Here is a 27,590-nt window from a genome sequence, read left to right on the forward strand (position 1 = left end):
AAACACACATTACTTCTTCATTCACGTCTGATTTATGTTCTGTCTATGCTCATGACACACCCCAACCCGAAATGTCTACCTGGACTCTGAATCGAGCTATGTTGGCCTATGCCCATAAGGAGCCATAAAGTGTAGTAAGGTGGAAAATGTGAATAAATTTAAACCTAAAAGTGCATAAATGAACCCATTTCACACGTGATGTCAGAGCATAAGTAAAGTATAGTAGAAGTAGAATGAGAATTATACCATCGAAGGTAGTCACCTATACCAACATTTGCTAAGAATCCTCATCGACACGAAAGCTTTGCCACTAAAACCTGGAGGGGCGAAAAACAAGGTGAGTGAGCCTAAAAATAAAGCTTTGTAAAACCTTTTTGAAAACATAATATTATCTTGCTATAAAACAAGTATAGTTTCCAAATATAACATACTATGTATAATATGAAAATACTTACTGTAGCCAGCAATATCTCAAGAATGCAATACTTAACAATAATTTGTAAATAAACACATAATGTCTGGCAATCACAATATAGCATAAACAAACATATCATATTGAATGCTCATCGACATATGCTGACACACGAGTTCATGCAGAGGTATGCTGACATGAACATGACTAGGTGTAAAGAAATGATTTACGCTCTAGTACTACAATCACGTGAAGACTGGCACTACGCGCATCACATACGAATCCTAATTGCCTATAGCAATCTAGGACAGGACTAGCACCTACAATGGATCCAAAGTGAGCGTATGATGTGATGTGAACATACACGTGAAGACTGGCCCTGGCTCGGTGAGTACGAACACCAGTGTAGCACACAATGAGCAGATAACGTAAATATGGTCATGCCACAGTAATTCGATAATTCTAGTCAACATAATACTATTCATAGCCGTAAATCTAATTAAAGCATCCCTTCATAGTAAGCTTACATGCCATCTCGTAGGATTATTTCATAATTTCTCAACAATATGACCTTTCTTATAAATGTTAATTTAATTATGGCAATCCCGTGGAGAATTTATTAATAATTATATATATATATATATATATATATATGGAAACTCAATGAGTATAAATACTACATAAAAGAAAAGACTCACTCACAAATACTTGCAAGGTCGCAGCCGTTTAAACTAGGAAAGTCAAAGTCTCCGATAGTAATTGCACCTAAACATAATATTGGGACCCATTAGTAAAACTCAACTAAGATGACTAAATTTGGTAAAATCGAGTGCGTATTTGGAATCAGAGTGTCAAAATACTCTAAGAAGGATCCCAGGCAATTTTCGTAGAAAGTCAACAGTCAACCCTAAAAAATAAACCGAGACTTCGAGCCGGTCAACTACGTTAAAACTTAGGAATTCACTAAATGGATTTGCGACGAGGGTGATGGCTAATGGTGGATGAGTTCGCCGGAGTGGCGAGGCTAGGTGGTGCCTCGGGTCTCGGCGCCGGTGTTGCAAAGAAAAAGAGATGAGAATGATGAGAGGGAAAATAGGTGAGGTAGCAGCAAGAGAGAGGGTAAGTGAAGAGAGAGAGGTCCGTGAGTGTTGGGAAAAAAGGAAGACACTTGGCAGAAATAGAGAGGAGAGCTCGGGTGAGGTGTGGGTCCCACGAGCCTAAAATTTTATTAAAATAATAAAATATCCCACAAAAAATATTAAAATAATCAAGGACCAAAATACAAAATTACTAAAGTACCCTCACGTTCGTATTTCCATAAAATTTTAACCGTAACTCTGATTTCGATTCTGATTGCGCCTACACGTTCATAGTAACGAGAACTACACGAATACAGTAAAATAGTAGCTCGTACACTTCACGAAAAGACAGTCAACGAAAGTCAACAATCTCACCACTAGAGGCATTCTTGTCAATTCATTCCTTTAAAATTAATAAAATCATAAAATTAGAAACGGGTTGTTACAGCTCATGTGTCGTATTGACGAGTACTACTAAAAATGGCAAGAAAGGAGATTCAAAATATGAAATGAGCTCAAATATCCACGTAAAAATTCCACTTAGCCCTTTTACATGCGTAAAATTAGGGACAGGTCGTACATATATTGTCTTAACTTAACCACCTATTGCTAAATGTTGGGTTTTATCTCAAAGACCTCAGTGATACCATGAGTGCAATATGACATATATAAGTTGATTATTCATTTTTCATATACTAGATATGGGATCCTATTCTCCCACAACTATTTTTTTACAATGCATGTCAATAATAAAATATATAAAACATAAAAAATGCAACCCAAAATTTTCAAACACACTACTTAAAGATAGGAACATTAAACTTTTTTTCTTTATGACTATGAGCTAGTGAGAGGCTAGGTCATCACACCTATAAATCCTTTATGCTTCGAAAGAAAAATCTCAACACATAATCTTCATTTAAAAAAAATATCTTGCATAAAAATTTTCATTGACATGCGTAGAAGAAAATTTTATAGCAGTATTTTATTTCTAAGACATTTTGAAGTGGACAAGTAAGAATTCCACTTAGCCCTTTTACAGGCATAAAATACAATAAAATTAGGAAGGGGTATCGTACACATATTGTCTCAATTTAACCATATATTGTTAAATGTTGGGTTTTATCACAGTCTCAGTGATACTAGGAGTGCAACATCACATATATAAGTTAAATATTCTTTTACTAGATATGGGATCCTATTCTCTCACAAGCTAGTGAGAGGCTAGGTCATCACTCCTACAGTTTCTTTATGCTTCGAAAGAAAAATCTCGACACATAATTTTCATTTCTAAAAAATTTCATCGACATGCGTAGAAAAAAAAATTATAGTAGTATTTTATTTTTAAGACATTTTGAAGTAGACACGTAAGAATTCCACTTAGCCCTTTTACAGGCATAAAATACAATAAAATTAGAAAGGGGTCGTACATTTATTGTCTCAACTTAACAATTTATTGCTAAATATTAGGTTTTATCATAAAGGCCTTAGTGATACTAGGAGTGCAACATCACATATATATAAGTTGAATATTCTTTTTTCATATACTAGATATGGGATCCTATTCTTCCACAACTATATCTTGACAATGCATGTTGTTTATACCATACTTAGGGCCTCCGTATTTAGACCTCGTATAAATACTCGAGGGACTCAAATGTAATTATGTAATAAAGGAAGGGGCAAATATGTAATAAGTGAGGAGACCTTATTCTATAAAAGGACTCCTCACTCTCCTCATTTGGGGAGGTCAAGGCTTAGGCCACAGAAAATAGGCTAGAGAACACACTGCCTCTAGCCTTCTTGTATATTCACCATTCAGAGTGAAACGATATCAACATCAGTGTGGACGTAGCTCAAACATTGGGGTGAACCACGATACATCTTGTGTTCTTTACTTTCTTGCAGATTCATGGTCGGATTTATGTTGTTCCAAGACCTTCCGGTTTTGTGCATCAACATTTGGCGCTGTCTGTGGGAAACGACACGAAAAGCTATGTCAGTTCTCTTTCATTTTTCCATCTCACCACCGTGAAAACTTCACAACCTCCACCGTGAATCTACAAAAACCAAAAACACATACACACGGACAAAACAATTTGTTCTCGAAATCGAAAAAGGACCAGAAATGGCGTGTAGGACTGCGCTTCGCTCCGTTCTGCTAATAAAAGCGTGGCGACCCGTTCATGTCGCTTGGAGCTCCGCCCCTGCCTCGTTCAGGACCCGCAGACTCTCCTCCCCTAGGTTGAGCCGCCACTTTAAGACCCGAGACATCCACTTTGCGCGACGGACTCACCTCAACTGCTCCCACAGCGAAAACTCGCCGACTTTGTCGAAGGACGACCAGGGCTCGCCGTAAGAGGCCATCTTGAAAGCAATTTCAAAGGTGTCGTAAACAGAATGAGAGGGATTTGATTAATTAGTACTACATGCAACTATTGTGCATCTCCAGTGTCCATATTATAGAAAGGAATATGAATTTGAAGCTCCTGTCAAGCTTTTGGACAAGATGCTACATTCAATGCCACAATCACCAGATGAGCAGCTCGTCGTTATTTCACAGGTCCTTGTGGCTGACATCAACATCGATTATGAAGTAATAGTTAACACCCAGGTTCTTGCTTTCAAGATCATACCAAGATTTTCCTGCAAACTGCAGACCAAACCAAGATCATTGCAACCATAAAAAAAGCTGGCAATATCAAGAGATTTTTCCCGTCGAAGTTTGGAAATGATGTGGATCGAGTGAATGCAGTTGAGCTAGCCAAGTCTTCGTTTGACGCCAAGGTCCAAATCCGGCGTGCTATTGAGGCTAAAGGCATCCCCCACACTTATGTCTCCAACAACTGTTTTGCTGGCTAGTTTATGTCGTCATTGGCACAGCCAAGTGTCACTTCTCCACCCAGAGACAAAGTCACCATCTTAGGAGATGGAAATCCCAAAGGCGCCCAAGGGAGCCTCCGACGAGCAGATCAAGAGGGCTTACCGGAAGCTCGCCTTGAAGTACCATCCTGATAAGAACCCTGGCAACGAAGAGGCTGTGGGAACAAGCTGGTTTGACATGCCTGCACCAACCATGACCCCGGAGTTGCAGAAAGATCTCTAATTACTCAAGAAGTTTTTTTGTTCAGTTGTTGACCCTGATCTCATCTCCTGCGAATACCACGGGAAAAGCGGAGATAAGATTCTTTTCTCATAACAACTCTATTATTATTCCCTGCCATCTGCCAAAAGAAAAAAGAAAAGAGCTTTACTTTTCTTTTGTCTGCCATCTACCAAAAGAAAAGAAAAAAAAAAGCTTTACTTTTTACATCACTATGTTTTCTTAAATTATTTATTTATTATTTTATTATTTTATGATATTTATCACATGATCACTATCAACGTGGCAAAGCACATCATGCAAAGTTTTATTATTTAAAGTTGTGGTGATCTATCATTGGCTCCTGCACATTGCACAATACAGAAATGTGTGTTTAAATATTTTATTATAATGCTGATAATCTTTCGGCACATCACTATTCCTATGCCATGTGACATAATCGGGCATCATATCCTTTCATTTTGTGGTATTCACCTCATAATTATCACATGTACTGACTCATATTTCAATTACTTAAAACAATATTTATTCATGGCCTAGAGTATTGTGACTGCCATTAAACTATGTCACTTATACAACATGTGATTTACCACACAACTGAATAAATCATTTATTCATAGAAAGCACACAGTACAATATTTTGCCCTGACAAACTTTATCAATTTGATTTATTCATTATACAGTCATACTTATGCTGCCACTTATTTTCAGGAATTATCGAGCAACCAGCTCTACTGATCAACATTGTCGCTGATTAAAGAAGTCTAACAACTTTTCGGGGAGCACTATGGCTTCATATGCCCAAAAGATGGGTCTTGGAAGAAGGCAGCATAAATAAAAACTTGTTCAGTTTTTATCTTTTGGAGACATCTGTATAACCCCACCAGAGGGTAATCATAAATAAAGAAAGAAGGCAACATGCCAAAAAAAAAGGGCAAAATGTCTGCAAGCCCAAAATAGTGGGCTGGAATGTTATGTGGAGGGCGAAGGCCCATATGCCCAAAAGAGCCAGGCCCTATAGTTTCAAACTCCAACCTTCATCCCTCCACTTAAGGTTCACCCTCTATTATCACCAACCAGGTGATCAAAAGTACGTCCAGTACTCCAAAATTATTCAGCAGTCTGCCGTTATTATCACCAACCAGGTGATCAAAAGTACGTCCAGTACTCCAAAATTCGGCAGCCTGCCGCTATTATCACCAACTAGGTGATCAAAAGTACGTCCAATACTCCAAAATTATACATGAGCATCACTCATGTCAATCATACATAAACATTCATGAGCATCACTCATGTCAATCATACATAAAACATTCATGAGCATCACTCATGTCAATATCCATGAGCATTATTTATGTCAATCAACATAAACATTCATGAGCATCACTCATGTCAATTAGCTTCGAAAGCTTCATTTACAGAGCTCCAGCTTCGAAAGCTTCATTTACAAAGCTCCAGCTTCAAAAGCTTCATTTACAAAACCCCACCTATAAAACTTCACTTTCAAAGCTTCAATGCATGGTATACAAAGACCGCCTCCGAACAACCACCACTTCGACCCATACATCGATTGAATTTGAAGTCTCCAGCCAACAGACTCTATTGACTAAAGACTTGGGGGACTACACTATGTACCATATATTGGGCTTTTGTAACTGGGCCTCATGAAAAATACTTAGGGGACTTAGCTCATTATTTATGTACTCAGAAGCGAACCCTTATTTTCTAAAAATGACTCCCTCACTTTCATTAGAGAGCACTCATTATTCATGTATTAAGAAACGAGCCCTTATTCTATAAAAGGGACTCCCTCACTTTCATTAGAGAGCACCCATTATTCATGTATTGAGGAGCGAGCCCTTATTCTATAAAAGGGACTCCCTCACCATCATTAGAGAGCATCGCCGCCTGCTGAGCAACCGTCTCGCCGCAAGCATCACTCCTAACCCAGCACTTATGTATTGAGGAGCCAGCCCTTATTCTATAAAAAAGACTCCCTCACCTTCAACGCCATAAGCCGAACCAACCAAGACAACATAAGCCATAAGCCGAGCAGCCTCGCAACATATGCTACTTCTAGTTGAGCATCATTGCACATTGAGCACCGCCTCATATCGAGTATCAGTTCTAGACGACATCTAGTTACTTCGGCCCACACATGGACTGAATTTCAAGTCTCCAACCAAAAAACTCTCTTGACTAAAGACTTAGGGGACTACTGTTTGTACCATACTTAGGGCCTCCATATTTAGACCTCGTACAAATACTCAGAGGACTCAAATGTAATTATGTAATAAATGAAAGGGCAAATATGTAATAAGTGATGAGCTCTTATTCTATAAAAGGACTCCTCGCTCTCCTCATTAGGGGAGGTAAAGTTTAGGCCATGGGAAGAAAGAAAATAGGCTAGAGAGCACACTGCCTCTAGCCTTCTTTTATATTCACCATTCAGAGTGAAACAATATCAACATCAGTGTGGACGTAGCCCAAACATTAGGGTGAACCACGATACATCTTGTGTTCTTTGCTTTATTGCAGATTCACGGTCAGATTTACGTTGTCCTAAGACCTTCCGGTTTTGTGCATCAACACATGTCAATAATAAAATATATAAAACATGAAAATATGCAACCCAAAATTTTCAAACGCGCTACTTAAAGATAGGAACATTAAAAAAAAATTCTTTATGACTATAAGCTAGTGAGAGCCTAGGTCATCAAGCCCATAGTTTCTTTATGCTTGGAAAGAAAAATCTCAACCCATAATCTTCATTTCAAAATAATATCTTGCATAAAAAATTTCATCGACATGCGTAGAATAAAAAACATTTATCATTATTTTATTTCTAAAACGTTTTGAAGTAGACACTAGCACTAAAAATAATGAACACTTCAGGCTATCGGCAATAGAACTTTGGCTTTTTGAAATTTTGTAATTTGTTTGTTTTCTTTTGGCAACAAGTTGTTTTATTAATTGGGTTCATTTGACTTGGGCCTCCAAATACGTGTTAGGCAAGAAATAAAAAACATTATTACAATACAAAGCTTTGACAAGCTAAACACGAGCAAAACTCGGTGCAAGCTCAAATTGTTTCGAGCCAAGTCCTAAATAAGTCATAGTATTTACAAAATTGAATGGACCAAGCACAAAAATGCAAAAATTATAAAGTCTAATTGAGTTAGGTACAAATTGAGTGGCATCGTGACACAAATAAATTCTTGACGATTGACAATGCTATAGTAGTGACACACAGATGGAGTTCCTTATGTGCTTTGTCACAGTGAAGAACAAAAGGGAAAGACAATCAGAGCAACTCCAGCATTGCAAAAGCCCCCTAGGGCAAGTCATTATTGAATAGCCTCCAATGAACAGTAACTACCTTTAATAAACAGTAACTGGCTTTTGTATCTCCACCCCTACATTGAATAGACATGGCAATAGGCAATAAAATATTAGTATTTTTTATTTTATAAAATAATACAAAATAATTTTATTTGTAATTTCGAATAAGATTTTTAATCGTTCTCGTTGCGCCACGTGTCACAATCCAAAAAGACAATTTTTGGTGATAGATGTTGATAAGATATTTATCCAATGTCATGTGCCACATGTCGTTACCTTTTTAGAATCATTGAGGATAGATTTCGATAAGATATTTATCCAATGCCAAAGAGCCACGTGTCGTTACCTTTTCATAATCGTTACCTATTTGCAACCATGATTCTTACTTTGTGCAAAAGAATGATGCTTTTGGTGTTATGGGTCTCCTTCCTGAGCAAAAAATTATTGTTGCCTTACGGATGCTTGAATATGAAGCATCTGTAAACCAAGTGGATGAGATAGCGAGATGGGGAAATCAACCATTCTTGAGTCCCTGATGAGGTTTTTCTCCGTAATCGAATCTATCTAGATCGCAGAGTACCTCCGGAGACCTACTGAGATGGACTTGCAAAGGCTTCTGAAGAAGGCCGAGATGCGAGGTTTTCCTGGGATGATTGGAAGCATCGACTGTATGCACTATACTTAGAAAAATTATCCAAGTGCATGGCAAGGAGCTTATGGGGATAGAAAATGAGCAAAAAGGATCATTTTGGAGGTGGTGGAATAATTTGATACATGGATTTGGCATGCTTGTTTGGGTGTTCTAGGGGCTCAAAATGACCTCAATGTCCTTGCCCAATCCCCAATGTTCAATGATGTCCTGCAAGGAAAAGCACCAAGAGTCATGTATTGGGTTAACGGATGTAAGTACCACAGGCCATACTACCTAGCAAACAACATTTACCCAAGATGGTCATCGTTTTTCAAAATAGTCCCATGTCCGCGAAGTGCAAAGGAAAAACATTTTGCAAGCTATCAAGAATGGTGTTGGAAAGATGTGGAGTGTTGTTTTGGTATCCTTCAAGCTCGTTGGGCGATTGTCAGGGGTGCTGCCAGAATGTTTGATTTAGAGTCACTTCAATCCATCATGATGACGTGCATCATTCTTCATAACATGATTGTGGAAGATGAGTACGATTATGATGACGTTGATGAATATGAGCCAGACACGATGAACAATTTCAGAACACAAATATATTGTGCTCATGATGCCACCAAAGAACCCTTGCAACATGAGCCATTACAAAAGGATACGTTACAATGAAATGCTCATTCAACGATATACTGCACTTCAGGACTCATATATGCACAATACCCGGCAAATTGACTTGATAGAGCACCAGTGGGAATTGAAACAAGCTAAAGAAACTTAAGTTCATTTAGTATGTTTGTTTTTATTTGGTATGTTTATTTAATTTTATTTGGTGTGTTTTTTAAGTTCATTAGGTGAGTTTTTTTTTATTTGGTGTGTTTGTAATTTTATTTGGTATGTTTATGTAATTTTATTTGGTGTGTTTATGTTCTTTGAATAAAGATTCACTTAGTTTAAATAAATTACCAAATTAAATAAATATACTTTTAGTTTAAATAAATTACCAAATTAAATAAATATACTCTTTAAATAAATTACTAAATTCAATAAATTGGAAACAACATAAAGTACTCTATTCAATAAATAAGAAATTACAACCTAAAGTGATTGGAAAATTATAGGCTCCAATTAAAAACAAATTCCCTAGTCCCTCTTGAATGGAAAATCATCACCTAACCAATTTGTGGTGCTAGGATCATCTCCTCTTGTGGTGCTAGGACCATCTCTTCTTACTCTCGCTTCCCTTGCACGTCTCATTCGCACCAGGTCCGCTTTCTCCGAATTCCAAAAATATTTAGAATTCGATGACTTCCCTTCTATAGGCTCCTTCATAATATTGCGATCTTGTTGAGCTCTTCTTTAAGCTCTTCCCTTTCTTGCCTAAGTAGCTCTCTTTCTCTCTCATTAGCTTCAAATAATCTCTTAGCAGTTGCCGCTTTTGCCTCCTCTCTAGCCTTATCAGCCTCAAATTTAACCATTTCCCACACCAAAGTCAATTCACCTTGGCGAGCAAGTTCTTCCATATTTTTCATAATCATTCTTAGAAGCACTCCCTTTTCTCTTTGAAACCTTCTTACCTGGAGGCCTAATTGGATATCGGGTCAACCCCGATGTTTGTTCAGGGGATGTTTCCGGCACTTCTTCTATTTTGATTTCATGAACATGCGAGTCATGAACGGGCGTAGAGTGTAGAGGGATGTTGTTCATGACAACTTCTGAACCGATAGGCATAACTCTAAATTTTGTTTTTTGTTTTTGACAATATTCCAACATATGATTTGTTTTTGTTTTTTGTTTTGGCATTATACCAAGTTTGTGCTTGAAGTGTCTACACAATGCGGGAGAAGAAATAATTATAATCAAAGTAGCTAACTAAATTTGGGTATAGCATAAACAAATAAATAATATATTATTACCTGATCCGTTAAATTTTCCCCAAGTCGAAGATTAGAACTAGTTTGTGCCAAGGCGTCTCTCCAAAGACTAAACAACTGGCTAAGATTCCCCAACCACTGGACATCGAGTCTTTGGTTCTTTTCCCACCAATTTTCTCAAGATAATTGGTATGAATAAGACTCCACATTTCTCACAACTGCATCTCATTACCCGTAATCGGATCATGAGTAACTTCAACCCAGCTAGAACACAACGTAACATCTTCAATAAGTGTCCAATTCGTACCGGCATCATTAGTCATTTTGTTGGAAACCAATTGGATTGAAACTTTGAGAGAAAGATTGGAATATAGTTGAAAGTATTTGAGAAAATATGAAATTGTGGTTGAAACTTTGAGAATATATGAAATTATGGTTGAAACTTTGAGAAAATATGGTTGAAAGATTGGAATGAGGTAGAAGATAATGAGAAGGTATTTATGGAAAAGTAAAATCTTTTTTTTTTTAATTTAAAAAAAAATTCTGATTTTTTATTAATTTTTAACATTTTTTATTAACTTAATTAATTTCTGTTGTTGGATTAAAAAAAAATTGAAATCCAACCCTCCAAATTGGGCCACATGGCAAATTTTTAAATGTGATTTAATTTTTTTAATTTATAAAGGCGAATAATGTGGACCGTTGATCTCAAATCCAACGGCTAATATTTAGGAAGGTTTCAATTTTTTTTTTTTACCGTTGGAAATACAATGGTCCAGAATAAGTAACTATTGAAATCCAATGAATGAGAAAACGCCACGTGGCCACCAACGGTAACATTCTATCGTCTGCATCGCAAGCCCCAGGCTTCTGAAATGTTGTCGAGACGCTCCCCCACGCCCGCGTGTTGTGCACACGCCTAATGCAAAAATAATAAAAAAGTGGCTGACACCACCCTTACGTCAGCGTTGCATCATCTGGCCATCGGGCTCTCGGACCACCAATTCATATCGGGCCTCTCACTTGGGCTCCCTCCCTCCCCAATCACCCGAATAGGTTGGAGGTTGTTGCTAGGGCGTGTGGGTCTTCAAAGTGGCCTGTCCATCAGGCTCCAACTTACGCTAGAGTTGCTCTTAGGAGCTTCTATTCTTCTCCTTTGTACGTTGTCTTCAAACAAATTAATGTCAGCAAATCTTGACTCTTCTTCAACTTAAATCCAATAAAAATATATATTATCTAGCTAGGGTTTCTAGGAATTGAGATCTTTTCTCCGAATCTCTGCTTCTGGAGTTTAAGGATCACTTATTTTAAATTATATAGCCCTCGTTACTATATCATTTTGGTCCAATAATATATTATCATGTAAAAAATAATTATACATAATAATATGCTCTTGGACCGGAACGCAACATGACTCTCATTCTATGTAAGTCATTTTAGTTTTTATTTTATTTTTATATAATGATATTCTAGGGGATAAAGATATACTAGTGTAAGATGAGGGGTTGAGTTAGGAATTGGGACACACATTGATCAACTATTAACAATGTATTAAATTCATCATAAATATAATACGTCATCGTCATATATGCAATGTTCTAAAAAACGGCCTAGGCGGCTCCTAGGCGCTAGGCGGTGGTGAGCCAAGGTGTTTTCTTGCAAATTGGTTGGAAAAATCGGATGGGCTCTAGGCGGGCTAGGTGAGCTAGGAAGGGCTAGGCGGGGCTAGGCGGTTTTTTTTTTTTAATGAAATTAAAAAATAAAATAAAAAATCTTATCTAAGTCTAAGTGGTTTAAAATTGTGAACTTGTTGTACATGTGTTATCTTACAATACTCTTCACTATGGTTATATGGCATATATGCTTAATGTGTTTTTAAATTTTGGACTTGTTGGATACTCTTTTTGCATTTTATCATTTTTTATTATTATCTTATCTATGGATTTCATACAAGTATAATTTTTTGTAAGGATCAATATGCACTTATTTACAAGATATACAAGAAATTTACCTAAATCTGCCTAGACGCCCCCACCTAGGCGCTAGGCGCTAGGCGCTAGCCCACCGCCCAACTATCGCCTAGCGTTTTTTAGAACCTTGCATATATGTGAGTCAAAATTGAGATTTTTCATCTATTAGTTAAAAAGAATACCGCCACACAGAAGTATGAATTAGTCAAGTCCATGTAGTTGATATTGTGGAGTACTGGTGTCCCTATGAATGGCTGCTGTTTGACTTTAGAGTTGACGTGGTACGCAGCAGATTATACTCGCCTAATCGCACATTCCTAATTACTGATTAAACAAGTTGTTGCACCATATACGCATGCAAGCAATATTCGCATAATCATCATTCTTTTTAGACAAAGTGCTGCACTAACGGCTATAGTTTTGGTTCCTTGCTTTGCGGCGTTCATGTCATTGATGAGGAAAACAAGATCAAATTGATGGGGAAGACTAAACAACTCACTATCATTTTATATCGTTTTGGTTGCGAATGCTTTACGTTATTTGTGTGTGTGTATGTATATCACGACTTCTAGTTCATGTCATAATTTCTACGCTATTTTCTACCGTCCCACGTATGCGTGTCACCTTTCACATGAACTGCACAAATGCCTACATTGTTGAGATGATATTAAAATCTTTAGAAGTCGTTTGATGATAATTTCGCTTTCAGTTCTTGATTTTGTGTCTTTTTTTTTTTTTTTTTTTTTGTATTCTCATTAGGCCAACAACACACCTTTTCAACCCAATACCAAACTATTATAACTTTTGAAGATCGAAGAGAAAGATAAGAGACAAAGAAAAGGGATATTGTTGTGAGATTGACGGTATGTATGTAGTGGAATAAAGTAAATAAGACACAATATTACGAGGTTTGGTAAGTGTACATACGTCCTCAAGGCAGCAGGAGTACTTTCTTTCATTATCTGAAATAATAGGAGTACAAAATAACTCTCACTATTTTCTCTCTTCTCTCTAGCTTGGCTCACTTATATTTTCTTTCATCTTTTTTTTTTCTTCTCTCTTCCTATCCTCTTTGTTTTCCTTTCCTCCTTATGTTTCTCACCTCATTTCTTTTCCTTATTCTTCAATCTTTTATGGGCAAAAGTCACGATCTAACAAACTCATCTTTTAAAAAAATATATATTAATGGGAACCACAGTCATCAAGTAAATAGTAAATTTTAATCACATTTCGAAGTCTTCATTCACACTGTTTTTTCAGTGGGCGTTCACACTTCTTTTATAACATATACCTTTTGTTTCTAGTAGAGGAAGGACATTGTGGGAAAAGAATATACGCGTTACAAAGTGCCATTCAAAACATGGTCATGCTCAACTATATGTAACCAACACTTCCAAAAGTTTAGGGACCAACTTTTGGGCGAAAGAAAACTAAAGGTTGAATTAATAGCATTTTGGCGATTCGAGCACGAATCAAATTGCTTGAGTGCTGCTCTTCATTTCCTTTGATTTCCTCTACTTTAATCGACCCCCGTCCTTTTAAAAAAAATACTTGTATTAGATGGGGTGTACCGTGCACCACCTTGTCCACCCCTTATAATTAATGTATTTTTATTTTTATTGTACATAATTCATAATCGAAAATCGTTCATTTTTTCAAACTCTCAGTTGAAGATCTCTGTAACATGTCATTAAATCAAATATCATTTAGTCATCTATGTCTATAGAATAAATAGGGGTGTTGGGTAATTCATAATGAACCACTTATTTAATTGATACATATATATAACTAAATGATCTCCAATTCGAATTCATTTTTGTAAAAATGATATTTTAATTGATCATCAAGAAAAAATAATTTGTTAGTCACATATAATATTGGGCTAATGTAAACGAATAGGTTAATACTTTTTCACTTTTTTTCGGTTACAGAAGCCCAATCTGTTTCCTTGATTTGGGCAGGACTAGGCAGGCCTGTTAATCCGATCCAAGCCTTTTCCTTCATGTGGGCCCCTAAGCTGTAATAATCAGCTCCAACATTTGCTCCACCGGCCATAACGGCTACTAATTTGAACTATCTGGCATATTGACTAATTTGTCCTTAAAGTTGAGCTCTATTTCAATATTATATTGACTTAGTTAAAAAAATAATAATAATTAGTGTTTTTTCCCAAACTAATTTGTCCGTAAAGTAAAATAAATTCAACCACGAGCTGATAATCCAGTAGTAAAGAACGGATTACGAGGCTTCCTTCAAATGTTTCTGTGAGTCTTTTCAGCCACTAAAAATGATAGATAATTATGGCTTACCACCAATTATCCCTCTTTTAAAATAAAAAAACACAAAAGAAATTTATATTCTATTTTATTGATGATTTTATAAATATTACCAATTTATGTTATATGCGATCTATAATATATGCAATTCCATTTTCAAGTCAACAGATGATAAATGAATATTCATTTCTACAGTTGAAATATCAAAATCAGTCTACGCACTTTTATACTTAAGCCACTTTCCTAAGGGGCAATATAGTCATTGAACCCAGATTTGAATTATTATTTTTGGACGGGACCAATTCGTTGCAAATGATGTTAAAACTAAAAACCCTAAAAAATCTTCCTCTTTCTTTCTCAACGGTCATAATCCCTCTCCTCCTACACATTTAAAAAAAACGCTCTCTTCCCTCTCTCTCTCCAACATTTTCGAATTCAAATCTCTGTATAGCTCTCTCTTGATTGCTTGCGATCTGAGAACAATGAGGACGAAGAACAGCAACACCAACAGTGCCTGCGAGTCTCGATTCTTAGGAACCATTTCAGCTTCGTCGCTTCGAAACCTCCTTCCCAGATCCATGTCCACTAAGAACAGCAAATCCATTTTCAACCTACGAAACCATAATTCCGAAAATACCCCTCCACTCAGTCCCAACATCCAGATCAATCACCATGCCGATGACGACTCCTCCGCTTCACAAATCAAGCCTGTACTCTCCGATTCGTCCAAATCTAAGATCACAGAACCGGACGGCCAGAAACAAGCATTGCCGGTGGTGAAGGTATTTATTATTGTCTAATTTCGGAATCTGAGACTTGAGAATTTTAAGTAATTTGAAAATCAAATATTAGAAGCTTAATTTTGAAATGGCTTAAATTTTAGAGTGAGATTGATCAATCCGACGGTCAGGGAGAACTCCTGCCACCTCTAGACCCATCAGTGAAGGTAATTGAAATTTGAGTTTTGTTTGTTTATTTATTTGTCTATTGTATCATTACTTTCTGTTTTCTTATTTTTTTGGGGTTTTGAAATTTGTATAGGTTGTGGTGAGAATCAGACCAACTAAAGATGGTGCAAATTGGGGAGATCGGACAGTTAAGAAGGTCTCGCCACGCAGTTTATCAGTTGGGGACCGTACATTTTCATTTGATTCGGTTTTTGATTCGAAATCCGGACAGGTATGATTCTTTGATTAGTCTACATTTATATGGAATTACATTTTTGAACTCTGAGTGGGTGAAACCTGAACAATACGAGGAGTGAGGAATTGGGTTTTTGTTAATCTTCTTCTTAGCTTTGAAAACTAAATTCAAGCGGATTTTGATACATGGTTACTTTTTGGTGAAACCAGGAGGATGTTTTTCAGACGGTTGGTGTACCTGTGGTTAAGAATGCCTTGGCCGGTTACAATACTTCAATCTTGTCATATGGACAGGTACGAATTCATATGCTTCGATGAACGGTCAATTCAACTTGGATAATTTGTATTTGTTTTGTGAATATCTTCAATTGAATTTTCTGTAGAGCGGAAGTGGTAAGACATACACGCTATGGGGTCCACCAAGTGCCATGGTTGAGGATGCCTCTCCTGGAAGTTGCCAGGGCATTGTTCCACGCATCTTCCAAATGCTGTTTTCTGAGATTCAAAAGGTATGTTCTTTGGTTTCTTGTTTAGTTTTATATCTGGAAAGTTACGAAAGCACTAGGCAGGTGTGTATGGATATGTATTTATTAATGTTATTTTGGGATTGGTACATGTAGGAGCAAGAGAATTCCGAAGGGAAACAGTTGAATTACCAGTTCCGTTGTTCATTTCTCGAGGTATACTTCTTGTTACTCTTCAAAATTCTCTGTACTATATATCATCAAGGATCCTTATATAGTAATGGTTTTGTAAATTTCTCTCTGCAACAGATATATAACGAACAAATTGGAGATTTACTTGATCCAACCATGCGGAACCTTAAGGTGGAGGTTCTCTTTGTTATCAAGTTCTTCCACTGATGCTTGTTTTTCAAATTTTTTAGTTCATTAGTAAATGCTTAAGATACTCACGGGTTTTACTTTAATCTGTTTTAGATCAAGGATGATCCCAAAAATGGATTTTATGTTGAGAATCTAACTGAGGAGTATGTGACAAGCTATGATGATGTGACACAAATTCTGATTAAGGTGCGCTATATACGCACAATTTTCTATTTACTATCGAGGTCCAAATGTCTGTTTTTTTCTTGTTTTTGGCTTCGCATACTCATCAACGTTTCTGTACATGGATCAGGGGCTTTCAAGTAGAAAAGTTGGAGCAACTAGCATGAACTCCAAGAGCTCTAGATCCCATATTGTTTGTACATTCATCATCGAGTCATGGTGTAAGGTAACGTTGCACATTGAAATTTTCGATCTACTAATGGGATATTATATTTTTGTTGAATAGAAAGTGGTTTCGTTATTACTTTCATGTCTATCACTCGAGCACGGTGCTTATTCACTTGATTCTACAGGAGAGCTCATCCAAGTGCTTTGGTAGCTCAAAAACAAGCAGGATGAGTTTTGTTGATCTTGCTGGCCTGGACAGAAATAAAGGCAATGATGACACAGGTAGACAATGCGCGAGGGACGACAAACATGTGAAGAAGTCCTTGTCACGGCTTGGGTATGGTTCAGTAACCTTCATGTTTGGTTCCATAACTTTTCGTAATCATTCCATCAGGCGCCTTATTGTAAATGACTTACAGGATGGTGTTACAATATGCGGAATACATTTCTGATGACAAAATAAGAAAAATAGTTTGTTATCAATTTTACGTTCTTCTGCATTAAATTATTGTTCGTGCGCAAGGATGCATTTTATGGAAACATAACCAATCTTTTGTATATTTTTAGATTCATGCGCAAGGATGCATTTTTTGGAAACATACCAAGCTTTTGTGTATTTTTAGACTTTGTGGATCATTTGTCTTTGACCGGTGCAATTTTTTAACCGTTAATGTTGTTATTTTGGTGCAGGCTTTTGGTAAATACTCTTGCAAAAGCGCCCCAGTCTGAAAAATCTGAAGATTTACCATATAAGTCTTCCTGCTTAACACATTTACTGCGAGAATCAATTGGTGGCAACTCAAAACTTACAGTCATCTGTGCGGTTTCCCCAGACAACAAGTATTTGACTCCTCTCTGCTAATTGCTTTTTTGCTATGAAGTTTGATTTATTATTAGTGTGCTTGGATACATTAATTCACATCATAATTGCATAGCATTCATACATTCATACATTGTATTGTAAATCCTCTGAAACATTCATTATGCTTGTCAAATGCAGAAATAATGGCGAGATACTGCGAACTTTAAGGTTTGGAGAACGAGCGAAATCTGTTAGGAATGAACCAGTAATAAATGAAATAACAGAGGATGATGTTAATGATCTGAGCGATCAAATTCGCCAGTTAAAGGTACTAAGTTCTTTGTAGTTCTATCTGGATTTCTGTCACAAAGGCTGAAGGTGATAGAAATTTGAGGTTTATGAAATGTGTGTTTTGCAGGAAGAACTTATAAGAGCAAAGTCTAGTGGCTCACTTGTGATTAAGAATGGATATTTCCAAGGGAGAAATGTACGTGAAAGCTTGAATCAATTGCGGGTGAGCCTGAATCGATCTTTGATTTTACCCAGCATAGATAATGATTCTGATGAAGAGGTAAATGTGGATGAACATGATGTAAGGGAACTACGTAAGCAGCTAGATGAGCTGCATAATTCTTATGAACATGATATTGGGGACAATTCTGTCAGTAAAGATTCTGCTCAGTTGGGTGGAAGTTGTTATGCAGACTCGATAAGTGAAGATGACTTTCATAGTTCAGACGAAAAGGAGATTGAGGTATCTGAAGAAATTGATCTGGATTTTTCTCAGAATGAGCTACCTCCCAAGGACAACTTCGAATTGGCAGAAGAGATTTCTCCTACCACCACTGGTCCAGTAAACAGAAGCGGTGTTTCAATCAGTTTATGCTGTCGGTCCCCAGTCCTCCAAGACCCAACATTGTCCGAGTCTCCAAAACTTGGAAATGCACAAAGAAAGAGCGTCACTTTTGCTCCAAGCTGTTCAGTTAGTCAGAACAACGTATCAGACAGCTCCAAGTTCAAGTCAGATGTATTGAGACAGTCACTGAATCAAAGTGAAAACATCCAATCCTCTTTGCGCTCAAGCAAAATATTTCCAGGCCCCACTGAGTCATTGGCTGCCAGCCTCCAGAGGGGCTTGCAGATAATTGACTACCACCAGCAGAACTCCGAATCAAGAAAATCCGCAATCTCGTTCTCCTTTGAGCACTTGGCACTGAAACCTGTTAAAGCTAATTCTTCATCTCAAACAATACCAGAAACAAGGCCATCCATAGATGGGGCATCTTCTTCGTTCCTTTGTGCATCATGCAAAAGAAGAGTGTATGAAGATGATACAAATGAGGTCCCGGATAGCTTGAAGACATGGACTGTAGCAGTTGAGGAAGCAGGAAATCCTAACCAAATGACCGAGGTACGTTAAGTTTACCTGCTCTAAAACTCAGGAATGAACTCGGGAATGCTTTTTTAATTTACATTTTTTCTTCTAAACAGGATGTAGTGGAAGAAGCTAAAAAGGAGGAGCTTGAGAATCGTTGCAAGGAGCAAGCAGCTAAAATTGAGCAGTTAAATCAACTGGTAACATTTTCTCTTTCTGTTTCGACCTCAATGAACTATTTCTCTATATATATGTGTCTTACGTTTCAGAGAATTTTACTCTTTTTTTAGATAGAGCAATTCAAAAGTTGTGCAGATAATGGTAAAGAAATGATACCATATGAGGAGTTCAAAGATGGAAAGAAGGTAGGTCGGAGCGGTTTATGTTTTTCAACCTTTTCATATTCTGATATTAACTTCCTCAATTTTGCATATTTAAAGTTCTCTTACACGTTATGGGTGATTTCTGTAGCTCGTGAGGGGCAGTTCTGTTGATATTCACCAACCAGAGACTATAAAGGAGAAATGTGAAATACAGGAAGTTCAGAATCAGTTCGATCTTGGGGATGGGAATGCAGATTTTGATATGGATGAGAAGGAAGCACTACTTAAGGAAGTTCAGATGTTAAGGGCCAAATTGCAGTCACGTACTGATGCATCACCGAACAAGTCCACTGAGAGACTGAGATCCTCTTTATTGTCACGATCCATCCAACTGCGAAAAAGTAGCACATTTCGAGATAACAGTGAGGAAGAACTGGAGAAGGAAAGACAGAGATGGACAGAAATGGAGAGTGATTGGATTTCCTTAACTGATGACTTGCGAGTAGATCTTGAATCCATCCGCCGGCGAGCAGAGAGAGTGGAGATGGAATTGAAATTGGAAAAGCAAAACACTGAAGAGTTGGATGATGTGCTTCAAAGATCTGTCCTTGGGCATGCTCGCATGGTTGAACACTATGTTGAACTACAAGATAAATATAATGGCTTGGTTGCAAAGTACCGTGCAATCATGGCAGGAATAGCAGAAGTGAAGAGGGCAGCGGCAAAAGCGGGAGCAAAAGGTCGTGGATCTCGCTTTTCAAAATCCCTGGCAACAGAGCTCTCAGTTTTGAGAGTGGAAAGAGAGAGGGAGAGGGAGCTTTTGAAGAAGGAGAACAAGAGTCTCAAGATTCAACTGAGAGATACTGCAGAAGCTGTTCATGCTGCCGGAGAACTCCTTGTTAGGCTTAGAGAAGCTGAACATTCCGCATCAGTTGCAGAGGTAACTCATTTTTTGCCCTTAAACACAAATGAAAACCCTAACATTCGGCATTTTTGCCATCGAGTAGTTGCCATTCTGTCTGCGTATTTTACAATTAGCAGTACTTCACAAATAGAAACCGCTTAAGTTGGTTCTTCCAAGTTCGTTTGTCTCACTAATTGTTTTTGTCGTCTGTCTTCCATAAACGCAGGAGAACTTTACGAATGTGCATCAAGAAAACGAAAAGTTGAAGAAGCAAATGGAGAAGCTTAAAAGAAAGCACAAGATGGAGATGATCACCATGAAGCAGTACATGGCAGATAGTAAACTGCCAGAGTCCGCTTTGCAACCACTATACCGGGAGGACTCTGTCATTCCACACAACACAGACGATGATCAGGCATGGAGAGCAGAATTCGGAGCTATATATCAAGAGCATTACTGACCGGTCGGAATTTGAAGCCAAACATTTGAGTGAACTACCGATTTATCTGAATGAGACCCAACTTGGGTTCATGCAATAGGCAACAATATTTTGAATTCTTTCATTTGATTTTCTTTTCATGTATGCCTCAACAAAACTTTAACATACAATGTTATGAATTCATTCTTTTAATTTTCAACCATATGCCTCAACAAAAATTTTGAAGCGATAATCGTTATGTTTCCTGAGAAGCTCAGATGGTTGTCGACACCGATCATTTAACTAAGGAGCGATTTATCAAGAACATTACTGAATGGTCGAAAGTTGGATTCTCCTGGGAAGCATTACATACATTTTGAAAACTCAGTCATGCACCAGTCACTGCTATGGTTGAAAACATGTGCATTCTTACTCAGTTGTATTGATGCCCAACTTCAGCAGAAACCATACGACAAAGACATTGTATGGTAGTTGTTTGAGTCTAGCCCATTGTTCTAAAAATCACCACCTCGCATCTTCTAAGTAGGCCTAGGCGCTAGTCGGCTGACCTCCATCCCTTTCAATTCGTAGGCGTTTAAACAATAAGAAAGGGCACATAACCTTGTCTAGGCACCTGCCTAGCCTGTCTAGCCCCACCTAGGCATCCATCTAGATCGTGGCTCACACTTCGACTAAAAGTAGACAATCTTCATTTCGCATTTTATTTTTTCAATAAATTATTAGAGACTTCTCAAGTACTTTATAATCTATATGTCATTCTATTTTTCAATTTATGCATCCTGATACAATTATGTATTCTTTTAAATATAAGTACACTTATTTATGTAATATAATAAATTTCACTCAAACTGAAAAACAGGGCCTAGGTCCCCCGCCTACTTGTAGGCGTGTTCCACTTGCCCATCAACATTTGCATTCTAACACACCTTCCCATCAACACACGAAAATTTGTTGACCTATAAAGGCCATGTCTCTGATCCTATAGCAATTCCAAAGACTGCTGAGAAAGATCTGATCACGCATGCCTGGAGTCGAATTCTGACCGTGGACACGCTACATAAGTAATCACGTCTTTCAGTAACGATACATAAGTCAAAACCAGAAAACCCCGACCCGAGGAAGATATGCTTCAAATTAGGTTTAAAAGAGTAATAGAGTGGTTCCGTAAATGCTGCTACATTTTTTGTAACAAACAAGAGCACGGTTTCAAGAGGAGTGATCCTGTTCCACCATTTATCTAAATCATAAGATGACACAAGATTCACATCGGTTGAAATTGAGGCAAACAAAACTACAATCCATGTTGGTGAAGTCGGGATGTTGTCGTATAGGTCAACATTTCTCCCTTCCCATCTAATGAAAATAGCCAAGAACCTGACCCCCAACATTACGCTTAACAGCCTCTTCGTGATCCAACACACCTTCGGGAGTAGTAATCACAACATAACCCCACTGCATGAAGAGAGAGAAGCCCATTAACAGAAAAATCCAGACTTTCCCACACAGGCACCTTTAAATAATAAGAGACAAAAAAGAACTTTTAACAGATCTTTCGACATCAGGAGGTTAACAAACCTGTTTGGTCGGAAGGGTTTGCTTTTTGTACTCTTCAATATCTCTTGCCTTTACATCCTGCCTGTAAGTAAGAGCTTTACAATCGTTAACCCTGCCTTGTAGTTGAACCGTTATCCTCCCCACTCTATGTGGATCAAAGATCTGAAAATCCTTGATGTAACCTAAAGAAAACATACCACGGTCAGGGTCATTAAAACATAAACATGCAACAAATTGACAAATAACATTTGGAGCTGATATAAACATTTTTATTCACCCTCTCCCGCTTCAAAGAAACGAACAAGAAGTGTAATGCATTTGGTACAAAAAAAAATGCTCCCCTTTCTTCTGTATGTTCAATACAACTACAAAACAGAGCTCCCTTCTAGCAATACAGTGAATTTGAAGACAGACTTATATTTAAATAACTGTTGAAACTTGAAAGACATCCTAACACTAGCTTATATTAGAAAACTAAACTTTTCGGTAGGGCATTCACGAACTACTTCATAAGCAAAGAAAGAAAATCATATATTAATATTATTTAGAAGAAAAGAATATCCCGTCTCCAATTAAAACAACAATGTAACCAAAGGATCCCATAATTACTTACAAGTTGCTATAATGCTAGTCCTCCAATACCCAGTATAAAACCATCACCAAATTATTTGAAGCAATATATCCTCGAACATTCTTATTATTTATTTACCTTATTCAAGAATGCCTGATTATGCCAAGCATCAGAATGAAGACTGTGTTATGTAATTCATAAAGTGACATCGTAGGTAAGTTCAGGTGAAAAAAATAAAGACAATAAGGCCCTAAAACTAGTCAGCCTGTTCTGGATACCATTTCCTTGTTTACGTGAAATAATGAAAATAAAAAATAAATAAACCTATGTTGACTAAAGCCAAATTCCTAGATCCCACACCAGCTAACTGAACTCAGTTCTATAGGTCCTTATTCACTACAAGTTCACCGCTTTCAAACCCTCTCAACAAATTAACTTAACAGAAATCCATATTCTGAAAGTACATATTAAATAGTTAGCATTAATTATCAAAATCTATATACTAAAGGAGGAGACTGTAGGGCTTTACCTCGATCTTTCATGATTTTGAGGAATGATGACATTACTGTGGATATAGGTTTCAACTCCACCGTATCTTTCCCCCTTCTCTCGGCATTCACTATCGATCTCAATGCATTATTCAATATCATTCTCCCCATCCTTATGTGTGCAAAATCCAACCCTCAAATGTCACGCACCCAAAGGAAGGCTCTGTTAGAAACAAAAAGGTATTGCTGTGATCTTTAACCCTCTTAGCTGTGTAGTTGTAGTGGTTAGCTGTGAAGTAATACATACAAAAATTTGAAATATTGAAAAGTATACCTAGAACAACTAGAAAAATAGGTTACATTCCTGCACTTAATTCGTACATACCAGCCACAAAAGTAGTAGCATTTCATTTGGGGTTTCTCATTTCTGCACAAAGTTGGTTAAAGTTGCAACCAAAATGTCATTACCACACCCATAAAAGTCAGGAAAGAAGAACATGTTCCCAAGTAATTAGAAGCTTTCTATTCCTAATTATACAAAAAAAAAAAAAAGTTGCCATTTATTTACTCTCCTTGCACAATTTATAATCACGAATAGACCAATTGGGCAAAAATTTTAGGGAAATTTTATAAACGAAATAAAGCATCCAAAATTTCATTGAGCAATTTCACTTCCAAACAAATTGGAATGGCACGCGCAACATGAAATATGTTCCTTCAACGCTACTCATGAAGGATTCAGACTGTGCAATCCTAATTCACAGCAGAAGAAAACCCTATTCAAATTAAACAAACGTGGTGCTACACAGACGTGGTACCTGAGCCAATCCAGAAAACCCAATGAAGTTGAAGAAGGTAAGCAGCAACGAAGTGAAGAAATTTGCGGAGAGAGAGCACTGGCTGAGCAGATCAGACTGCAGGAGGCGGCGGCTGAGCAGACTACAGAACAGATGGCGAAGAAGAATGGAAGGGTTAATATTAAGGGGGGTACACAACGACAGCGTCTCGGGTTGAATTTCACTCAATTCATATACTCTATTTCTCTCAATCCAGATAATATAATTGGGTATATTTTCTAGGGTTCTTTTATTATTTCTTTTATCATAATGCTTTTAATGGTCTGTTTTTCAGAGCATCTTCAATAATACGTCAAAATGTTCACGTCAGTAATAACAGTAAAAAAAAACATCATAAGTTTTTTCTAACTGAAATGTCAATTTCTATATGACATGACATGAAAATTTTGGAAAGGCAAGAGACAGAGTTGATGTCAAATTTAACAACAGCTTCAAATTTATTTTTAGTAATTAATAAATGTTTTTTATAGGAAGTGTTATTGGCACTCCAAAAATCTCATTCTACACTCCTCACAAGTGTATTTTGCTTTCATAATATAGAAAATTTGGAGTGTAAAATGAGATTTTTGAGTGCTAATAATAATTCTCTTTTTTTTTTAGTTTTTATATTTATCTTTTGTTTTAAAATACTATTTACAACTATAAAAAGCAAATAATGTAATAAATAATATTTTAAATTTGACATGTTGGTTAGAGAACAAAATTTAGAAAAAGATCAATGTACCACATAAGCCTTTAAATTTAAATTTTATCGTTTAAAATTTGACATCTTCGTTGGAGATGATCTTAGAGTTTTTGAGACATTTAGAAATAATTTTGTTTGTGTTTTTTAATTCCTAGAATTATAAACATTTCTTTGCAATTTTTAGTAGCGTTCAAAAGCCAACCATGTGCTAGCAGACAAGCTGACGTCAGCATGACTTTATGCTACCGCCAGCACATATTTTAATTTTTTTTTTTTCTGTTAGGTGTGTGTGTTTAAGGAGTGTGGCTTGACAAAAGCTGCAACGGTAGGCCCTACTACAGCAAAAAACAAACAACTCTCCAACGGTTTGTTGACGTGGTGCTTTATGGGTCGTTGGCTTTCCAAAGGCCAGATGATTTGGACTGGTAGAATTTCAACGGTAAAAAAAATTTGAAATTATTACCGTTGCAACACATGGCATAATCAAGTGCGTCTATCAGTTTGAAAATCAATGGCCATAATTAATCCAATGGTTAAAAAATTAGAAAAATTAGAAGAAAAAAAATTATATTATTTTTCTATAAATACTCAACCATATTCTTCATTTAATCACAACTTAATATTTATTTACTACAATTTTTTATATTTGTTTTCCACTTTCCAAATTCTTTTTTTTTTTCAAAAAATGGGTGAGAATGCAGTATGATCGATTGCAGTAGACCTTGCTTTGCTTGAGGTTTGAGTGTGTGTTACTCATTGGTCCGATGATTGAAAATGAGATGAGGGTGCAACATATGTAGAAGAAGATTCATGCATAACTTGTTGAGGTGATACAAGGCACATCTTGGACCGAGCATTCTCTGTCAAATAGATACAAACATCTATATAAAGATTTGAAACTTGGCAAGAAGCCATTGCAATAACAGAAGGAATTTATGTTAGTGGTGCTAATCTAGCCAATGTGGTATTATATTATTATTAATAACTTAAAAATGAAATTAATATGTTCTTTTTTTTTACTTTTGTTATGTAAATGTCTATGTTGTTTCATAATTTTTTTCCAACAACTACAAGAACAAATGTGGTTCAATCTTGATAACAAGAAATCTTTCACAAGGCGCAAATGTTGGAACATTATGAAGCATACTTCGAAGAACAAAGTTCTGCCTAGTGATCCACAAGTTGAGTTCAATGAGACTCCATTGCACAAGCCAACGACTGAAGAGTCACCATTGGAGACCTAAGAAACCTTGAGGCTTATTGGTAAGAAGGTTGCTAAGAAAAGAGCTACAAGAGGGAGTTCTTGAATAATATTAAAAAATATTTGATGAATTAGCTCACCAACATGAATTCAATATGGAACGAGACATGTTATGGATATAAGCAAGACAAGGCTAGAGATGAAGCAAAGGCGAGAGAAAGGGAGTTAAATAGGCAAGAAAGGTAAGAGGAGAAGGATCAGGGGATCATGTCCAACGCCTTGACTGTGCGTATTTTTAATTCAAACCATTTTTTAAGAAGTGAAAAAAATGGCGTCATAAGATATCCAGCGCAAGATAAGGAAGTTCCATACACTCCAAGGGAAGACAGACTGAGCCACACTGACTTCCATAAACGTTTTGAATTAGGAGACATATCATCGAGGCGTCGATATATGGTATCACGATCCTTCTCCTCTACCTTTCTTGCCTATTTTAACTCCCTTTCTCTTGCCTTTGCTTCATCTCTAGCCTTTTCTTACTCATAAAATAACCTTTTTTTGCTCTATATTCAGTGCAAGTTGGCGAGTCATTTTCTCAACTAACTTTGAATAATCATTATTTGAAGAACTCTTTCCTACAGCTCTTTTCTTAGCAACCTTCCTACAGACATGCCTCGAAGTTTTATGGGTTTCTTGGGTCTACAACGGCGCCTCCAGTGGCGACTCTTCAGTAGTTGGCTCATGCAATAGTCTTGTTCAACTCAACTTATGGACCACTAGGCAAAACTTTATACTTCGAAGTATGTTTTACAATGATCCAACATTCGTACCTTGTGAATGAATTCTTGTTATCAAGATTAAACCACATTCGTATTTGTAGTTGATGAAAAAAAAAATTGTGAAACAACATAAAAATTTACATAACAAAGCCTAAATAATAGTATATAAATTAATAATAAAATATTATTACCACATTGGCTAGATTATCGCCACTTCAATAAATTCTTTCCCCTTTTTGGATGGTTTCTTCACAAGCTTTCTAATCTTTATGTAGATGTTTGGCTAACATCATGTTGACGTAAGTCTGCCATTTGCACAATATCGGGTATGAGATGCATGGGCTTTTAGGCATGTAGTGGATGGTCCACCACTTGCCCTTGCTTTGGTGGACTGCTAGAGATGACCTTTTCGACTGGAGGGCATCATTGTTACCTTTACCTTTCACAACGGGTGGACTTGCTCTAATACATCTAGAAGGTACGGTCAAAAAATTGAATTTAGGTCAAAAGTCTTGTAACTATAATGAAATATAACTAGGGATGGAAAAAATATTGAAAATCCAGAACCGAACCGAAAACGTCTCGAAGCCGAACCGAAAACATCTTGA

At 36.9% G+C, this 27,590-nt stretch overlaps 4 protein-coding genes across 10 annotated transcripts; 3 read left to right on the forward strand and 1 right to left on the reverse strand.

Moving 5' to 3' along the window:
* The first annotated feature begins 3,619 nt into the window (after positions 1–3,619).
* On the forward strand, positions 3,620–4,353 carry LOC103427293 (bifunctional pinoresinol-lariciresinol reductase 1-like). The gene is made up of 3 exons (XM_070819666.1): positions 3,620–3,846; positions 3,958–4,105; positions 4,216–4,353. Exons 1-3 carry the CDS (start codon positions 3,620–3,622, stop codon positions 4,351–4,353), a joined length of 513 nt encoding a protein of 170 aa, XP_070675767.1.
* A 3,999-nt stretch (positions 4,354–8,352) lies between these two features.
* On the forward strand, positions 8,353–9,239 carry LOC139194760 (uncharacterized). The gene is made up of 3 exons (XM_070819667.1): positions 8,353–8,415; positions 8,505–8,604; positions 8,743–9,239. Exons 1-3 carry the CDS (start codon positions 8,353–8,355, stop codon positions 9,237–9,239), a joined length of 660 nt encoding a protein of 219 aa, XP_070675768.1.
* A 5,803-nt stretch (positions 9,240–15,042) lies between these two features.
* Positions 15,043–21,046, forward strand: LOC103427986 (kinesin-like protein KIN-12F). The gene is made up of 17 exons (XM_008366074.4): positions 15,043–15,469; positions 15,571–15,633; positions 15,729–15,866; positions 16,040–16,123; positions 16,213–16,338; positions 16,450–16,509; positions 16,603–16,656; positions 16,768–16,860; positions 16,967–17,062; positions 17,190–17,341; positions 17,695–17,844; positions 18,005–18,134; positions 18,225–19,217; positions 19,298–19,381; positions 19,472–19,546; positions 19,653–20,444; positions 20,635–21,046. Exons 1-17 carry the CDS (start codon positions 15,170–15,172, stop codon positions 20,866–20,868), a joined length of 3,624 nt encoding a protein of 1,207 aa, XP_008364296.3. The 5' UTR covers positions 15,043–15,169; the 3' UTR covers positions 20,869–21,046.
* Positions 21,047–21,942: 896 nt separating this feature from the next.
* On the reverse strand, positions 21,943–24,618 carry LOC103427966 (small ribosomal subunit protein uS8my). Of its 7 annotated transcripts, none has more exons than XM_008366056.4 (5): positions 24,279–24,618; positions 23,795–23,887; positions 23,502–23,683; positions 22,423–22,583; positions 21,943–22,299 (listed from the first exon to the last, which is right to left on the reverse strand). In XM_008366056.4, the coding sequence occupies exons 3-5, from the start codon at positions 23,629–23,631 to the stop codon at positions 22,201–22,203; spliced, it is 390 nt and encodes a 129-aa protein (XP_008364278.1). In that variant the 5' UTR covers positions 23,632–23,683; positions 23,795–23,887; positions 24,279–24,618; the 3' UTR covers positions 21,943–22,200. The 7 variants fall into 7 exon arrangements, with proteins under 7 accessions (XP_008364278.1, XP_008364284.1, XP_070675303.1 ...); XM_008366062.4 differs by having other exon boundaries at positions 23,846–23,887; positions 24,279–24,506; XM_070819202.1 differs by having other exon boundaries at positions 23,502–23,728; positions 23,846–23,887; positions 24,279–24,492.
* Positions 24,619–27,590: the final 2,972 nt, after the last annotated feature.

Source organism: Malus domestica, chromosome 03 (genome assembly GCF_042453785.1).
Source record: "Malus domestica chromosome 03, GDT2T_hap1".
Classification (NCBI taxonomy): domain Eukaryota; kingdom Viridiplantae; phylum Streptophyta; class Magnoliopsida; order Rosales; family Rosaceae; genus Malus; species Malus domestica.

Coding starts and splice junctions, on each gene's coding strand:
- LOC103427293 (XM_070819666.1), top strand. CDS start 3,620: ATGGCGTGTAGGACTGCGCTTCGCTCCGTTCTGCTAATAAAAGCGTGG. Junction 3,847..3,957: donor AAGGACGACCAGGGCTCGCC/GTAAGAGGCCAT, acceptor TCCATATTATAG/AAAGGAATATGAATTTGAAG. Junction 4,106..4,215: donor AAGTAATAGTTAACACCCAG/GTTCTTGCTTTC, acceptor TTCCCGTCGAAG/TTTGGAAATGATGTGGATCG.
- LOC139194760 (XM_070819667.1), top strand. CDS start 8,353: ATGGGTCTCCTTCCTGAGCAAAAAATTATTGTTGCCTTACGGATGCTT. Junction 8,416..8,504: donor TGCTTGAATATGAAGCATCT/GTAAACCAAGTG, acceptor GAATCTATCTAG/ATCGCAGAGTACCTCCGGAG. Junction 8,605..8,742: donor GATGATTGGAAGCATCGACT/GTATGCACTATA, acceptor TGGGTGTTCTAG/GGGCTCAAAATGACCTCAAT.
- LOC103427986 (XM_008366074.4), top strand. CDS start 15,170: ATGAGGACGAAGAACAGCAACACCAACAGTGCCTGCGAGTCTCGATTC. Junction 16,657..16,767: donor CAACCATGCGGAACCTTAAG/GTGGAGGTTCTC, acceptor AATCTGTTTTAG/ATCAAGGATGATCCCAAAAA. Junction 19,218..19,297: donor ATCCTAACCAAATGACCGAG/GTACGTTAAGTT, acceptor TCTTCTAAACAG/GATGTAGTGGAAGAAGCTAA.
- LOC103427966 (XM_008366056.4), bottom strand. CDS start 23,631: ATGGGGAGAATGATATTGAATAATGCATTGAGATCGATAGTGAATGCC. Junction 22,584..23,501: donor CAAAATCATGAAAGATCGAG/GTAAAGCCCTAC, acceptor TGTTTTCTTTAG/GTTACATCAAGGATTTTCAG. Junction 22,300..22,422: donor AAACCCTTCCGACCAAACAG/GTTTGTTAACCT, acceptor CTCTTCATGCAG/TGGGGTTATGTTGTGATTAC.